Source organism: Leptodactylus fuscus, chromosome 3 (assembly GCF_031893055.1).
Source record: "Leptodactylus fuscus isolate aLepFus1 chromosome 3, aLepFus1.hap2, whole genome shotgun sequence".
NCBI classification, from domain to species: Eukaryota; Metazoa; Chordata; class Amphibia; order Anura; family Leptodactylidae; genus Leptodactylus; species Leptodactylus fuscus.
Genome location: NC_134267.1, coordinates 191,568,399 through 191,585,961, shown reverse-complemented (window position 1 = coordinate 191,585,961; position 17,563 = coordinate 191,568,399). Strand labels below are relative to the sequence as shown.

The 17,563-nt window shown below is 40.7% G+C and overlaps 1 protein-coding gene across 1 annotated transcript in view; it reads right to left on the bottom strand.

Annotated features, from left to right (window-relative positions):
• Positions 1 to 901: 901 nt before the first annotated feature.
• SEPTIN2 (septin 2) overlaps positions 902 to 17,563 on the bottom strand; it is a 28,052-nt gene continuing 11,390 nt past the window's right edge. Inside the window, exons 4-13 of the mRNA XM_075268944.1 lie at positions 15,286 to 15,372; positions 12,013 to 12,136; positions 9,708 to 9,842; positions 9,353 to 9,470; positions 8,265 to 8,366; positions 7,786 to 7,931; positions 6,496 to 6,582; positions 4,257 to 4,314; positions 4,024 to 4,106; positions 902 to 3,721 (exon numbers count right to left, since the gene is read on the bottom strand). Of these exons, the coding sequence (XP_075125045.1) occupies positions 4,026 to 4,106; positions 4,257 to 4,314; positions 6,496 to 6,582; positions 7,786 to 7,931; positions 8,265 to 8,366; positions 9,353 to 9,470; positions 9,708 to 9,842; positions 12,013 to 12,136; positions 15,286 to 15,372 (938 nt within the window). The 3' untranslated portion in view covers positions 902 to 3,721; positions 4,024 to 4,025. The remainder of the gene's footprint in view (positions 3,722 to 4,023; positions 4,107 to 4,256; positions 4,315 to 6,495; positions 6,583 to 7,785; positions 7,932 to 8,264; positions 8,367 to 9,352; positions 9,471 to 9,707; positions 9,843 to 12,012; positions 12,137 to 15,285; positions 15,373 to 17,563) is intronic.

Here is a 17,563-nt window from a genome sequence, read left to right as displayed (position 1 = left end):
GGGCTTCTATGTGTCGCTTATATAGTCACCAGAGGCGAGGGGGGGGGGGGGGTATGGCAAATTCCTATCACAACCGCAACCATAATTAAGACAATGACTGTGCAGTCCGCTGACTGTATATTTATAATCACTTTAGCTATTAGAGGAGTGAAAGAAGACACTGTCCGCCAAGCAGGCAGATATAGCACAGTCTCTAGCTGTACATGTGATGCTATGTTTTTTTTTTTTTTGTTTTTTTTTTTAAGCCAAAACCAGGTGTGGCAATAAAAGCCATTGAAAATATATAGGCAGCTCTTATACTTCTCCCTCTTTAAAGAGGACCTTTCATGTCCTCAGGCACATGCAGTTTTATATACTGCTAGAAATCCCACAGCGTACTGAATTCAGCGCACTGTTGGCTTTCCTGTTATGTGCCCCGGGGCTGGCGATTACTGATCTCAGCCCACTATCAGAAGGGTGATCCTAACAGCCTAGCTGGGCTGTGAGGAACGCTCCCTGACAGTACTCGTCCATAGCCCTATACTGTCAGAAGGGGCTTTCCTTACCACCCAGTGATGACGCTAAGCTGTGAGGTACGCTCCCCTAGTACAGGGCTATAAACGAGTACTTTCAGGAAGCGGGGGGCAGTGATCCTCACAACCAAGCTAAACTGTCAGGATAGCCCTTCTGACAGTGGGCAGAGATCGGTAACGAGTGGGCAGAGATCGGTAATCGGTGCGCCGGGGCACATAACACAGTTTACGCAACAGTTTAATAAAAAACACATCTACCAATTAATCTTCTTCTGTGGGCCAATATGGCAGTGGTTGAACCACAAAACATACATACACTTTCAACCTCAAGGTAGCTTTATTTCATATATTCAAATATAAAAAGAGAAACAAATATTTTGTCAAAATGTGTAAGAAAAATTAAAAACATTTCCAACAGAAAATATCAAATCACTGCAAGAATGACTTAAGGCACAGACCAGAACATTTGCTTATACATTTGTGTCATATTACACGTTGGAGTATTGTATCTTTCCAGCTGACTTGTTACTTTTCATATACAAAATGGATGTAGACAGTACTCCTGCAGTGTTCAGTGCATTTATTTGCAATAAAGTATGTAAACCAGCCAAATTCTCACCTCTTTTATATGGGACTTGTAACCACTGACTAATAATGATCTAATGGACCGCATGTAGACAAATCCAGCCAGTTTCCAAAGTTTTAAAAGAATGGTCTTTACTAGAGATGAGCGAGCACTATTCGAAACCCTGTTTCGAATTGCATGCACCCATAGGAATGAATGGACGCAGCCGGCACACGCAGGGGGTTAAGCGGCCGGCCACTTCCATTCATTCCTATGGGTGTGTGCTATTCCAAACGGTGGTTTCGAATAGTACTCGCTCATCTCTAGTTGTTACCCATTATAAAAATGTCTAAAACTGGTAACAAGCATAAGATCATTAGTCGGCTTTTCCTCTTATGTATATGGGGCTTCCTCATGGTAGGTGTCAAAGCAAAGTTGGAACAGGCATGTTGGATTTCAACATGCCTAATCCCTTGTTTGTCTCTGAGTTAGAAGCTGCTGCCAGAGAGGTCTAGTTACAGCATTACCCTCTCCCTATTGATATAAACTCGCACACTCTCCGTTTTTACGGTAGAGTCTGGAGACGCAGGATAATATATATATATATATATATATATATATATATATATATATATATATATATATATATATATATGTTTTTTAGGGATGGCCTTGCACATTAGTTAGCTGTTAGAAGAAAGAGGGACTCAACCACTGACAGGCGCTTCAGTTCTGGTGGCAGGTTCTCTCACCAAGACTAACAGAATGGAGTATGTTGAAATCAAACAGCCCAGTTTTTATCTGCACTATCATCTGTTGTGACGGTAGATCCGATAAACATTAGAAGGCTGGACAACTTCAATCATAGTGAAATAAAGATTAGTAACATTATACTGCAAGCACAAGAGACTCAGGTATATGCAAAGTGCACAGTTCACACTCATCTTGCAAAACACTCTAGATGTAGCTGCATTAAATAGGAGCATATGCAGATTTTCACAGTATAACCATAGCTCAATATGGAATCCATGTTTACTATGGACATACAAACCACAGGATCAAACCGCTATTGAAAATGACAAAAACTGTGGTGTTCACCAGGCTGCTAAATGTTACTGCTCATACAAAGACCAGGATTTGCAATATGGTGCATGTCAAACTGCATGAGAATGGAGGAAATTAATTTCACTTGGCTGAAAATGAAAGATTTGGAAGTTTCAATACAACAGATAAAGACAACCATTTACATGTTTTATTGTGAATATACCTTGTAAGTGCTCTAACGGAGTGAACCAGACCGCAGCAGTTTTGTCAGCTTAAATAATCTGCGTGCGAACCTTAGGCTGTGTTCACATCTGCATTCCATTTTTTCTGTTCCGTCACACTAAGAGAATGGACTCTTCTGATTTATAAAGTGTTTTGTTTTCCCAAATTTTACCAGAAAAAAAAAAAATGCAGAGGTGTCAAACACAGATGCAAACAGAACCTTAGCGCTCCCAACACATAGAAATGCACATGGACAATTGTTTATAGTTTAGGAAATGACAAGATTGAGAATTTTCACAATGGAAAAATTCTGCACAAACACATAAAACTGTATTCTCCCCATATAAAGAATTAGATTGGCAGAATATGTCATATTATATCGGCTATACAGGCTGCAGACTATTTGTCCAATGTCTGACTCTTCGACATTCTTTCACATTTCTGGGTGCGGGGCCATTCATATCACATTTTAATCATCTGTTAGCAGATCCATTTGTGTGGTTTGCTAAAAATGGATGCAAAGGAATGTCAATTCCAAATACCCTGAATCTACAAAGTTTGACAAAAAAAAAAAAAAAAAATTTGGACAGGACTCGAATTTAGAGTTTGAAAAAAAAAATTGAACCCTTACGTAAATTGCACCCTATTCTGTGTATAAGTGTGCGATTGTGGGGTGGTCTAACAAATGAGCCCCCTCATTCATCAGGAAACCGCCTGAAAGCCTGATGGGAGTGATGTGCATGTTCAGTTGTATAGGGCCAACAAGGTGAATGGAGTGGAAGCCGAGATACGTGCACTACTCTATTCACATGAAGCACCCATAGATCTTTGCTCTCCTGATCAGTGGTGGTCCCAGCAGTAAGATGCCTATCCCCTATTCGGTGGATAAGAGTTAAGTGCCATAAGTAGGAAACCCCCTTTAAAAATAGTGGTATTTTCCTTAATGTGAAACAAGATACTAAGTAAATATGTACTACTAGAATGTAGCTACAATTGCCCAGTATTCTGAATTTCTTGGAAATGTAAATGTTATGTTCCCAAAGCCAGTCTGTCTGGTTCTTAATGTGGCATAATACAGACAGATAACATTGGTCGTGACACAAGAAATAGAAAGGAAGTTCAATATTCTAATACATAAAACAGTAAATGATTATATAATGTAACAGTATCCTAACCTTTGTGTTACATCTGTAACAAGGCCTGTATATAGAGATTACACATGATTTCTATTCTATTGTTACAAAACTACAAGTCAACACAATAATCCTTGAAATGTATAAAAATTGAAAACAGACGTGTGTCTAATACTAGTCAGCATGTTGACTGTACAATAGGCACCAGTAAATCGTTGCTCTTGCCGTGTACTGCCACTGTAGACCTAGGGAGAGAATGGAAACAGATTACACCATACATTGATAGAATTTAAAGGGGTTATCCACCTTTACAAAACTGATGGCCTAACCTTTAGATCATCAATTATCGGTATTGCATCAGCGTACCAAAGTCTTGTAAAGGACACTGCTGCGATACTGATAACCGCTGCTACTAAAAGTACAGCCATAAGCAGTGCATTGCTGGGAGAAGCAGCTGATCTACAGGTGTCCCAAAATGTGGACCCCGTCTATTTAAAGTTTATGGCTCTCTTTAAGGCAGGTATAAATACAAAAGATGACACTTTACCATTACACATGTTCTTCGCCTCCCTGTCTCTGGATCTGCATTTGAGCCTGCATTCTGGCAATCATTTCCTGCATGCGTCGAAGCTGTAATAAAAGTGACAAGTAACTAACCCCTTCGTAGCAACTTCACCAATACCTTGCTTTGTCACAGACTAAACCGACTAGCAGACAATGACTAGAGAAAAGATTGTCAGGGGAAGTAAGAGACAGAGTTAAGGTCATTTCTGAACTCACCTCAGCTTCCTTCTCCAGCAGTATCTGGTCCTTTGATACTTCCACATTCTCAACTTTGCTGCAATGGAATAATAAACTCTAAATATCTGCAGTAAGTCGATATAGTCATGTACACAACACAGATCAATCATTCAGCCTGTAACGCATACTACTAGTTTAAGGGAGTCTGTCAGCAAGTTTGACCTCCCTTCCTATAATAACAGCACCAGTTAAGTGAGAGGGGTACAGCAAATTAGACATACCTTGGATAATGACCATGCTACCTGCATCATTCAGGAACACTGCCCTATGCCCACAACTGTGTTTTTCACAATTGGCACATTGACCCATTCATCTCTATGGCCCCATAGGAAAGTTTGTGAATTATCAATGGCCTGGGGGCAAAACTCAGGATAACTCCTATTGCCAATCCATTTTATGATCTGGGATCATTAGATGAAGTGAATGGGTCAGTAATATAGAGGTGTCATATGGATGTCATCCACCTGCTGTCCGTGTTACGGACCGGGCACATACACATGGTTGTATGCATATAAGCTTAAAGAAGTTGGCCACTTTCAGACCAATATTGACAAACAAATGTACAATAAAAAGATATACAATTTTCCAATATACTTTCTGTATCAATTCCTCACGGTTTTCTAGATTTCGGCTTGCTGTCATTCATTCTGTCATTTCTAGAGGATAAAACTCTGACCATGGTCATGTGATGTACGGTCCATGGTCATGTGATGAGTACACAGGTGCCGCTCGTTATAGTTACAGCACAGTAATCAGACATCTGCCTGGTAATCAGCTGTGCACCTGTGTGCTCATCACATGACCATGGACCGTAAATCACATGACCATGGACCGTAAGTCACATGACCATGGTCAGAGTTTTGACCACTAGAAGTAACAGAATAAATGACAGGAAGCCGAAATCTAGAAAACCGTGAGGAACTGATACAGAAAGTATATTGGAAAATTGTATATCTTTTTACTGTACATTTGTTTGTCAATATTGGTCTGAAAGTGGCCAACCACTTTAATCTTAGTTGTACCTGAGATGATGTACATGAGTAGGATTGTGTATTAGGCAATGTGTAAATGGTAGGCTTTTAAAGGGTTATTTGCATCTTGGCAAATCACTGCTGCAATAGAAATAATTATAAATATCCGGATAAAAACCCATTCATTTCAATGAGTTTTAAAAGTAATCCACATGTATCAGTTTGTGCCATTTCCATCCGGTTTCCGTTTTTTTGCATGGAGAGTAAAGAATTTGCAGGACTTTGACTCCGTACTAAAAATAAAGATTCCAGACCTACAGCAACCAATTTTTTTTTTTTGCTTTAAGAAGAGTGTGTCCATAAAACCAGTCTTACCCTATGTGAAAAATATCAGTTTTGAAAGTGTTACCCCCTTATAAAAGCTGGCCATAAACTATATGTGAAAAAAGGTTATATTCAGCTCACTAATGTGCATAGGGATCTACAGACTTAAGCCCCCATGAAAAGTGCGCTCTGAAAAGTTTTGCCGTGAATTTTCCCCTGCACACTGAAAAGACATATAAAGTGAAACCTTTCACACAACCATACTAAATTGCATTGAAAAGTGGTATTTTTAGGGAATGGTCTTCTCAAAGGTTATGGCCAATATGCATAATATGTGATGAAATTGAAAACTTGTCATAAGGGTTCTGGTTTAGATAAGTGATCATCCTCTGGAGAGGCTTTCCTGTAATAAAAACTATCACTAGATCAAGCGAGATTGCTCACATCCAGGGGGCTATTTACAGTGCACTCATTGGGCACACTTGGCATATACATCAGACATAATCATAGCACATAATGGAGAAAAAAAAATTAAATAAATATCGGTGTCCCCTCTTCCTCTCTGCAAATACTTGCACAGTCTGGAAATGCCTGCAACACGTGCAGTAGAGATGGATCTCCATGGATCTGCAGGGGGACTGAGTTAGTTAGCTGGGAAGGGCTAGTAGTGGGTGGGACAGCTTTGCTAGGGAGACAGGGATGAAATGTAACAGACTGGGGGGGGGGGGGGGAAACAGTAAAAGGGCGGTAGTGTTGAAGGTACATATGTAAACAAATGTAGAAGATGCCAGGAGCTCCCAGACACACCCCAAAAAAAATCACTCAAAACACTACCCATTACTAGCACTAAGACTTTTTTTTTTAAAAAAAATATATATCTATATTTTTTTTTGCCCGTAAAATCCCTTTCATGCTAGTCGTACCTGGCACCACCTCTTTTGAGTCTCTCTGAGCGGAAGTTCTCATAATGCAGATCCTGAGTCACCTCTTGCAGATCCTGCATGTGGGTGCTGTAAAGGCAGAACATAACACATAAGACCCAGGTCACATCTGCGTTCGGCAAATCCATTCGAAATCAGTATTTTAAATCTTCAAAAACTGATTTCGAACTGCCCAGATTAAAACCCATTGATTTCAATGGGTTTTAAAAGTAATTTGCATGTATTAGTTTGTGCCATTTCCATCTGGTTTCCAATTTTTTGTGCGGAGAGAAAAGTAGAACTTGCAGGACTGACTCCAGACTAAAAATAAGGATTCCAGATGGATGGCAACCAATTTATTTATTTCTTTAAACATTGAGGTCTATGGAAAACTGATTACAAATGGATAGCAATCAGTTTGTGTCCATTTGCATTTAGCTTTTCCCTCTGCGCATGCTCAGAATGAAGGGGGGTGAATCCCGACCCCCCCCCCCCCAAACAAAAAAACAAAAACGGATTGGTCACAAACGGATTACAAACGGACACAAAACGATCAAGTTTTTTTGAACGGACACCCATTGACTAATCAGTCTAAAATAATGGATTAGGGTATCCGCTGTGTAACCATTTGTAATCCTTTTTGTACTAAACCGTGTTTCTCTTAAAACAGTTTGCAAGCGGACGGACACTAGACGCAGATGTGACCCCACAATGACAAGAATTAATAATTCAATGTAGCAAAAACATCAAGAAAACAAATCTCAGTATACTAGCAAAACGGTTTCAAATCTTTTGTTGCACAAATATTTTTGTGTAAAGGCAGTCATACACATTACACAAACGATGGCTGTGCCCATGGATTGTGCCAGGACTAACTCAGCATCTAATGTGTATCATGGTGCCAGGACTATCCCGAAGGAAGATGTGAAAGAGAAGGGTCAGGCTAGTTGAACTGCAATATACCTGATAATTTTGGTCTCAAGGGAAAGAAACATCAAGCATGTACCTGGTAGACGCAAACGCCTCTATCCCTACTGAGAACACATGCATGCTTTGCTGACCATAAATGTATATGGGGTTGGGATGAATAGCTCTCAGAAAAGCAAGGATGCAATTGACAGCTATGTGAAGAGACTTGGATTGTGAGACATCCTTTCCAAACATTAACACTCATAACAAAAAAAAACAGAACAAAAAAAACAAAAAAAACCCATGCACCTCACATATCCATGATTATTATTGGCTACAATGTTGGCATAAGAAACCTGTGTGAGAACTGACAGCCAGACTTACATAAGCATCGTCCTCAGTTTCAGGAAGTCATTGTGTTCTGGGTTTTCTACTTCCACCACTCCCCATGGATACAGTCGACCTCTAACCTTTTTACCTTTGGCCTCAATGAGCTGATTGGAACCAACGACAGAGAAGGGGATGCTGGCCTACAGACAGAAAGGTGACATTACAGCAGGCACAGTATACTATACATCCTAAACAAGAAGCGGCATCTCATTCTGTTGCCTCCTGCTAGCATTCTATGGCATAACTGCAAGTGGATTTTTTCTTTGGACTACTTGTGTAGGACACTGAGTAAATCATTTGTACAAGATTTATGTACTGCAGATGTTCAATATAAAATAAATATAGTTTACGATTAAACATTGCTGTATGTGTGCAGTGGAAATGGATTTGTATATACTATCATTATATGATTATTAAGGGGTTAATAGACTATTTTAGACAAATAGGAATATATACACTATATAACCACACACCTTCAAAAGTCTTGTCTGCTCCTTAAAATCTTCATCTTCATCAGATTCTGCATCTGGGAGCTGATAAATTTTTATTCCGTGTTCTTCAATCTCATCCAAAACCTGAAAAGAAACAAGTCTTTTCTTATAGTGAACACACAAGGCTTAGTGTAACACATACATAACCTCTCAAGGTGGCCATACACACATAGTAAGTCAAAGAGACACACTCCATGACAGTAAGAGAACTTTCTCAATCACTCAAGCCTTCAAGTGTGTAATACAAAGGTTCTCAGAGAATTCCTTAAAACTTCGACTTTATCAAAAACATAATTTTTTTGACCCAGGCATTTCCTAGACTTTACATCAGGACAGTACAGCCACAGTCCTGGAACCCATACAATCTCAAATCAGTAGGATGCTGCAAATTCAGCTCAGATGAGCTCTGGTTGAGCCAGGAAATGCGACTGTCAGGGCTAGTTCACACGGGGCGCAGGATGGCGTACTTTGGTCTTGATCTTGATGCGGGAAGTCGTGTCAGAATAGGGCCAAAATGCACCTGCCACGACTGTCGCAGCTTCCCGCTCTGGAGTAGGCCCAAATGAACGGGCCTAGTCTGGAGGGTGCTGCCGCGAGGCGGATGCCGGGGCTGAATCGTGAGTCGTGGAATCTGCCTGAAGAAAGGGCAGCTCGCGGTCTACATAGACTTCTATTGTGAGGGGGAAGATTCTGACGTGGATTCAGCGCCAAAATCCGCCCCCTCTTGCCCCATGTGAACGAGCCCTCATACGGACAGAGTTTCCCAGCCAAGATCCGTCACCACACACTGAACTTATACTTATAGTTCTTGAGTCCATTGTATTCACGATCTAAGTCTTTCGCTTACTCATGAACTCATTCTAAACTTTGAAAAAGGGTTATAGAGCTATTTGTATAGGATTTTCCTTAGGAATAAACCAGCCTCATCGGGTCTTGGAGGTCTATTCAATAATGAATGTAATTTGTTGAAAAATATGTGGACAGAAGGATAAAATTGTGTGTATGTGATACAGAAAAGAACTGTGCAATACTGAACACAGAATACACCGAAGTCTTAGAGTAGTTCTTACTCTTCTCTTGAGTCTCTCTCGTTCCTTCAAAGTCAAAGTGTCTGCTTTGGCAATCACTGGAACAATATTCACCCGGTTGTGTAAAGCCTTCATAAACTCCACATCAAGAGGTTTTAGGCTGCAAAACACACAGGCAACTACATCATTACACACACATATATATATATATATATATATATATATATATATATATATATATATATATATATGTGGCACTTGCATTAGTATGTATACATTGCTTGAAATATTGATCTGCCTTAACAAGCATTGTTAATTATGTCGTCCCTCGTCACCGTAGAGGTGACCCGGCTGCTGCTTCAGTAACAACATAAAACAGAACAAGACCTTCACATACCCATGGCCAAAGGGAGAGATGAAGTAGAAGCAGCAGTGGACACGATTATCTACAATGTGTCGCCGGTTCAAGCCGCTCTCATCATGAAGATATCGCTCAAACTGGTCGTCCACATATCGTATGATGGGCTTGAAACTGGAAAAAAAAAAAAAATCCTCATGCAATTATCCATTTTTTTTCTTTTTTTTAAAACCCATTCTGAACAGTTTCACCTGCCAGAAAACCCCTTTTGATGTAAAGAAATAAAACCCTTTTATTAGCAGTCGTTACAGGACACTGATCGAGCTGCTCGGAGATATGTTAATGTGTTATTTGCTATAGTGATGCCTTCTATGTAGGTCAATTACACTGCAAGCTCTGAGATTTTATTACTAGTACAAAATCACCTAGGTGTCTAGACCCAATTTACTTTTATAGAACAGGGAACTTTGCAGCCAACAAGAATATAACTCTGGTCCGTCTCCAAAATGCATCAGTCCACGCTATGATATAGATCTTTTTCTTGGGAAATGTCTTTATAAAAATGATTACAGACCATTACCCCGGCCATATATCACAGTGGATTTCATTTACAGGAGGAATATTACTGGTCTATCAGGGCAACGCAGAGAACAGCTGGACACAGACGCATCCAGTGATCAATGACCTGTGTTATGGTGTACAGAAGTGGAACATTTTTTGGATAAGTTGTAATGTAATTTGATACTTTGTGAAAGTTCCCAGAGACTTTGCTATTTTTTTTCTTACAGAGATTGCGGACCGTTAGAAGCAACTTATTTGTCACTAGATTTTTTATTTTTTTTTCCCAAGTTTACAATTTTCCCTTTTGGATGCTGTACATACCATACTGCTTTTTAAGGCCTTTTCAGATCTGTGGGGTCTGACACATGATTGATGCAGCCAAGGGGCCTCATTTAAGAGCACCCTTAGTCTACATTCACATAAATGTACGATGAAGCATACATGGCGGTTTGCATCTAAGGGGCAACTGTTTACACAGTTTCCTCACAGATTTCAGTTCATTCAAACCTGTGGCCCCAGAATTGAGCGTAGTTATAACAGAGTTTGGTACATAGTGTGAAACCCTCACCCCCACTAGACACCTGGAAATTCACTGCGCTCCTACCAGTGCTCGTTCCTTGTAATTGCCAACAGCAAGTCTGCACTTTGGGTTCGGACACTGTGCTCATGCACTAGCCAGTGGAAACGGCATGGAGGACACCTGGATTGGTATCCAGGTGTTGTCCATGGTCATCACTGACCCATCCATTCTGCTGAATAGGCCAAGCCGCAATTGTGGACAGGTATAGGACCTGCTCTGTAATTTGCGGCTCTTATAAGGGGTTAAAAAAAAAACCAAAAAAACTATAATATATATAATATAAATTCTATAACAACAAGTAAACAAACTCAACAAACTCAAAAAAAAATTGAGTTTTAATGATAGGATCCCCTTAAAAAAAAAAAAAAAAAAAAAAAAATCTGCATGTAAAACCCCTTTAAGGCTGGGGCCCCACAGGTCGGAAACACCGCGATTTGTCGCCGCGGGAAAAATTGTGGTGTTTTACAGTACTTGCAAAGTGGATGGGATTCATCGCCACTTCCCTGTAGATATAATTGTAACAGAAAGTCTGCGGAGGAGAACTTTCTGTTCAAAGTGCTGCGGGAAGAACCGCAATGTGTTCATGCCGTGGTTGTTCCCGCAGTGCTTTAGAGCGGCGTTTCTGGCCCATGGGGCCTTAGCCAAAATGTGGCATTGTCATTGGTTTAATAACCCAAAAAGGAACGGGCAGACGTTTAAGCAAAAGCATCAAAACATGGCCTGAAGTACGTTCATCCTTCAGTAAATGGCAGGTACCTTACTAGACAGACATCAGAAAAATAAATCGTTGTCATTGCGGCCTGCCTACTCGACCTTATCTCATTCACCGTTCCTGAGCTAGAGCTGGATCCTACTTCTGGGACCCCCTTCTATCCAGCATTTAGGACATAGCTAATGGATATAGCCATAAATGCAAGGAGAGAAATGCCCCTTTAAAAACACAAGAAGGGGAAAACTAGCTGTGGAAATCACAGCACTGTGAGAACAAGGTGTATGTTATTCAGGTTAAGTATCTGCAAAATTACAGACCGTTGACTAGAACAGCAAGTCCTCTCAGTAAATCATGGAGTACTAATGTTCTCTTCTTATTCTATGGCTGTACACACAGTTCAGAGAAGACAACACAAGCATCCAATTCTATTCTCTATGTAGCTAGAATGGTGAAACAGTATAAAATAGAGAATTTCTGTAACATTTACTCACCAGTCTTCACAATTCATTGCATCGCCATACCCTGGTGTATCGACCACCGTAAGACGCAACTTTACGCCTCTTTCTTCAATCTCAACGGTAGAGGCTTCAATTTCTACTGTGCGCTCAATTTTATCTATAAGGACAAGAAACACAAAGGTTTATCTTTGGCATTTTAGCGGCTTGGTTTTCATAGTTTATTTTATTCTGTGACTAGATGTAACATGTTAAATAGAATTTTATAAAACGCTGCATTTTTTAAAAAATTTTTTTGGTAGTGGCTTTTGTCGCTTCCGTGATGTTTTAAAGAAATGCAGCATGCTCGGGCTGTGGATTTTTTTGTAATTGCTTTGCTATAAACTTCTTTCTATGGAGGGGGAAAAAATAGTTTCATGGAGCTTTCTGCAAAAAAGCCTGAAAAAAAATATTTGTGCATTATTTCCACTGCTTTTTTTTTTTTTCAAAAACTGTACTGTACCGTTCTAGCTCATGAGTAGGGTCTGGACTGGCAACTCATCCCCCCATTCAAGTGAAGGACAATAAGATGAATTTCCAAAAATAGGCCATTTTATAGAGTGGCACCATTTCTTGAGTAAGCAGTTCTAAAAATCACACAACTTATACTGAACAGAAAATCTTCCAAAAGCAATAACTTTAATTTTCTGTTCAGAGCTGGATGAGGGAGAGAATGTACTTCATAGTGGTACGATTTTAAAGAGGACCTTTTATGGTTTGTGGCACAGGCAGTTCTATATACTGCTGGAAAGCCGACAGTGCTCTGAATTCAGCGCACTGTCGGCTTTCCCGATCTGTGCCCCGGATAAAGAGCTTTCAGTCCCGATACCATAGCTCTTTACAGTCAGAAGGGCATTCCTGACAGTCAGTCAGGAACGTCCTTCTCCACAGCAGTGCCTATCGCGCTGTACAGTGTGAGCGGGGAGGAACGCCCCCTCCCCTCCTGATAATACTCCCCACTCACACTGTACAGCGCGATAGGCACTGCTGTGTAGAAGGACATTCCTGACTGACTGTCAGGAATGCCCTTCTGACTGTAAAGAGCTATGGTACCGGGACTGAAAGCTCTTTACCCGGGGCATAGATCAGGAAAGCAGACAGTGTGCTGAATTCAGCGCACTGTCGGCTTTCCAGCAGTATATGGAACTGCCTGTGCCCAAACCATGAAAGGTCCTCTTTAATATCTTATACAATATATTGGAATGTTGCAAAAAATATAATAATAAATAAACAAATAAATATTCAGAACGGGGTACATTTTTGAGTATTTGAAAAAACTAAGTTATTTTTTATTTAGTTATTTTATCTAGTAACACTCTCATCCCCTTTCTCTCCCCCCTCCCCCAATCACCTAAAATATTATTATTATCATCATATTGCCCACAGGAAACCACTTCAAACATATTTTAAAAACCTTGGGTTATTTTTTTATTTTTTTTATTAACTAAAGCCATCATAGGATTAACAAATGACAGTAGGTGATGGGGCTTTCACTTCATCCTGTTTGCGCAAATCACACCCAGAACATTTTCCCACAGAAGTCGCCTCTAAACTACAGGTTTCTATAGTCTATGTAGCTACAATGAAGGATATCTCTGAATGTTTTTAACAATGTACCGTATTTTACGGACTATAAGGCGCACTGGACTATAAGGCGAATTGCCCATGAGCGCCTTATAGTCCGTCTCGGTTCATATATAAGGCGCACCGGACTATAAGGTGCAGTCCGGTGCGCATTATATGTTATTGAAGGCGGCGGCAGGCAGACTTTGCCAGCGGCCGCTTAACCCCCTGCGTGCCAGCCGCTTCTATTGGAAGCGCTCGGCAGGCGAGGAGGGGCTCTATCAGCAAAATCATGCTGATAGAGCCCAACCGTAAAAGTTACATTAAACTACCCCAGCCCCCCCCCCCCCCCCCCCCCCCGCGGTTTTAAAATAAAACCCTGAAACAGAATGTGAAACTTACCGAACGGTGCAGGGTGGGCGGGCATTCAGGCCTCCTCTTCCTCCGATGTTCCGTCCTCCTCCTCCGCCGCTCGCTGATAATGGCCTGGGCGCATGCGCAGTAGAAGCATTATGATATTGCGCATGCGCCCAGGCCATTATCAGTTCGCGAGCGCCGGAGGAAGTGGTCAGGACATCGGAGGAAGAGGAGGCCTGAATGCCCGCCCGCCCTGCACCGCTCGGTAAGTTTCACGTTCTGTTTCAGGGTTCTGTTTCACGCCGGCGTGACAGCAGGGCTGCCGGACACTTCCCATTCATTTCTATGGGAGCCGGCATGCGAGCGCTCCCCATAGAAATGAATGGACTGCTTTTTTCCATTCATTTCTATGGGGAGCGCTCGCATGCCAGATCCCATAGAAATGAATAGGAAGTGTCCGGCAGCCCTGCTGTAACGCCGGCATGTACGGCTGTGATACACGCCAGCGTTCCGTAGTGTGAATGCACCCTTACGGTGCCTTTTATGTATGTATGGAAGCAGCACGCAGACTTTGCCGCCGCTTCCATCCATATATAAGGCGCACCGGACTATAAGCCGCACTTACGATTTCTGAGGAAATCGTAGGTTTTTATGTGCGCCTTATAGTCCGGAAAATATGGTACCAGGCAAGAAGAGAGAGTTGTTTTTTTGTTTTAAATATATATATAAATATAAAATGCCTGGAACACTAAAAAGAATGTTTCACCATACAGTTTTACAAGGGTTGTGCCATGAAAAATATATTTCTATATTTTACTTACTTGCATAGCATCACTGTCATGACTTACAGTACCAAGTAGGCTTCACAATATAAACACCTTATCAATAAGTCTTTGGAGTAGGGGGCCACACGGTGGCTCAGTGGTTAGCACTGCAGCCTTGCAGCGCTGGGTCCTGGTGTTCAAAATCCCGCCAAGGGCATAAAACCATCTGCAAGGAGTTTGTATGTTCTCCCCGTGTTTGCATGGATTTCCATCCCATATTCCAAAAAAGACATACTGATAGGGAAAAATGTACATTGTGAGCTCTATGTGGGGCTCACAATCTACATTTAAAAAAAAATAAAAAAAAAATAAGTCTTTGGAGTTTGGGAGTAAACCATAATACCACACAAATATGGGAGGAACATACAAACTCTGTGCAGTTGTTGTCCTTCAAACCCAGGACTCCAACATGGCAAGACAACACTGGATAAACAGCTAATCGATAGTAAATGCAACAGAATATGTTCTCGATCTGAAGGAGCGCTTTAAAGACAGGACTATATATGTACAGAATGTAGGGTCTTACCAGCGGCACCAGGTACTATGCGCTCAGGATACAAATCCGTCAGGAAGAGGCTGTTAATCAGAGTAGACTTGCCCAAACCAGATTCACCTTAATACATATAAAATAAAACAAAAAAACTCTATATAGTCAATATAAATAATTAATATCTACACAAAATATTCTCAAATTTAACAACCATTTATTACAACGTATGCCATATTATGATTAGGAATCGGTTTCTGAATGAGAATATTACATCTGCATATTATGATAGACAATCGCCAAGTCACTGATATGTGTAATATTTTAGGAATAGATCAAACATGAAACTATAGTATGCTATACTTTTGTGTCAGTCAGAAAAAACTGGACACAAACTGATCTGTTAGCCTATGGGCTTGTTCACATCTGTGCCCGGGGTCTCCGTTTTGCAGGTTTCCGTTTCCCACCAGAAACTGGATAGGAGACGGAAACCGGCAGTCATTTTTCAAACCCATTCAAATGAATGGGTTTGGAAAGTGTCCGGCCGTGAGCGCCTGTGAGTGTTTTATGCTCTCCACGGCGAAACAGTTTTTTTTTGTTTTTTTTTAAATCGGACATGCAGGACTTTGTGTCCGTTAAAAAAAAACCCCGGTTTCGCCATGGAGAGCAAAAACGCTCAGCAGAAGACGGAAACCTAAAAATGGAAAATGAGCGCTGGTGTGAACGCACCCTAAGGCTCCACGTTGCAGAAAAGTTACTTTTTGTTGCAGACTTTGCTGTGTTTTTTTTGAGCCAAAAGTGGCTTTAACAGGAATGGGAAATTTCCTGTCACTCCAGCTTGTGTATTTCCCCATCTTCACAACGGCTATTAAAGTCAATGAAACCAAATATTAAAAACCTGACAACCAAGAGCTGTAGTTGTATTTCTACTGTCCTTTAAGGTTTTCTTATCTGTATTGCTATAAATGTTTCTGCCCTCAAGATAAAAAACCTCTGCACACAGCTATGTACAAATATATCCAAGGTCACGTTACAAAGAAGGCTAACAACTGAAGATTTCCTGGTGTTGTATATGTAGCCAAAGCTGAAAACAGTGTATACAGTCACCAGTAGGAGAGGACCGAGTATGTCTCAAAGTGTAAACTAAACTTTCAATTTTCTGGCTGTATTCCTGTCAATGATAATAAAGTATATTAAAAAATAAATAAAAATTAACAAATTTTGCATCCTTTTTTCTTGCAATCCTGCAATTCTTTCTCTAGCTTCTATATGGAGAGCTGTCCCTGCTTCTCACTATGTACGGAGTATGGATTTATGTGAAACGAGAAGAAAATGGAGGGGGTTACTTCAGTTACATCTCCAGCTTAATAAGATGTAGGCTAGTGTTTGGTATTACTTGACAGGAGATTCTCATATTTCATATGACACCAAGAATGCAGTTCTATCTTTACTACTTCCAAGAGATATAACTGCTTGAAAACAGTCAGGATTAGGATATTTATACTGTATGAGCTGCAAATAAATCTCCTAATCCAGTCTGTGTATTCAACTAGTGATATGTCTGGAAATTATATAGGTAAGAACTGCGACCTCCTCTTTCATAGGACACCAAAAGTAAGTTTATATGTTGTATAGTGCCCGAAATATGTCTGTAGTGACCCTCCCCTCCTCTCACAAGTCTGTACTCCATACAAAGTGAAAAACAGGGGACAGCCCTCAATACAGAAGCAAAGGAAAACATGGGAGAACTGCACCTGTCTGCAGTTCCCCTGTGCTTGCTGCATGCAGTGTATGACAGCTAATCTTCACCCACCAGCTCAAGGAAAACTGCAAACATCAGGGTCAGCAGTGGGTAAAACGAGACGGATTTATACAAAGTCTGTGTATAGGTTAGATACATTTTTCCACAAGATAGGTGATAATTGATAGCTGGGTTCCAACTGCTGACATCCGCACCAAACACAAAAACAAGGGAACCCAAGTCTCCTACGCAAATAAAGCTGTAGTACAACTCTAGCTACTGCTCCAAAAAAGAACACCTCTATAACCAGCACCATCAACTTGTATACATGGTTTACAAAATGTAATGCCACATTGCACAAGGGTGCATTGAGTGCACAACTGTGGGTGATATTATTACAATGTGACAGATGTCTACTTTCAAAAAAGATATACAAGTAAACTATGAGATTTTTATTTTAGAATTCATGTTTTATTTGCATGTGTCAAAAGCTCAATAACTTTGCCCAATCCAAGTGGGTTAAAGGAAATCTACAACCCCCCCATAAGTGTTGCTTGCAGTGCGTTTCTCTCTCCG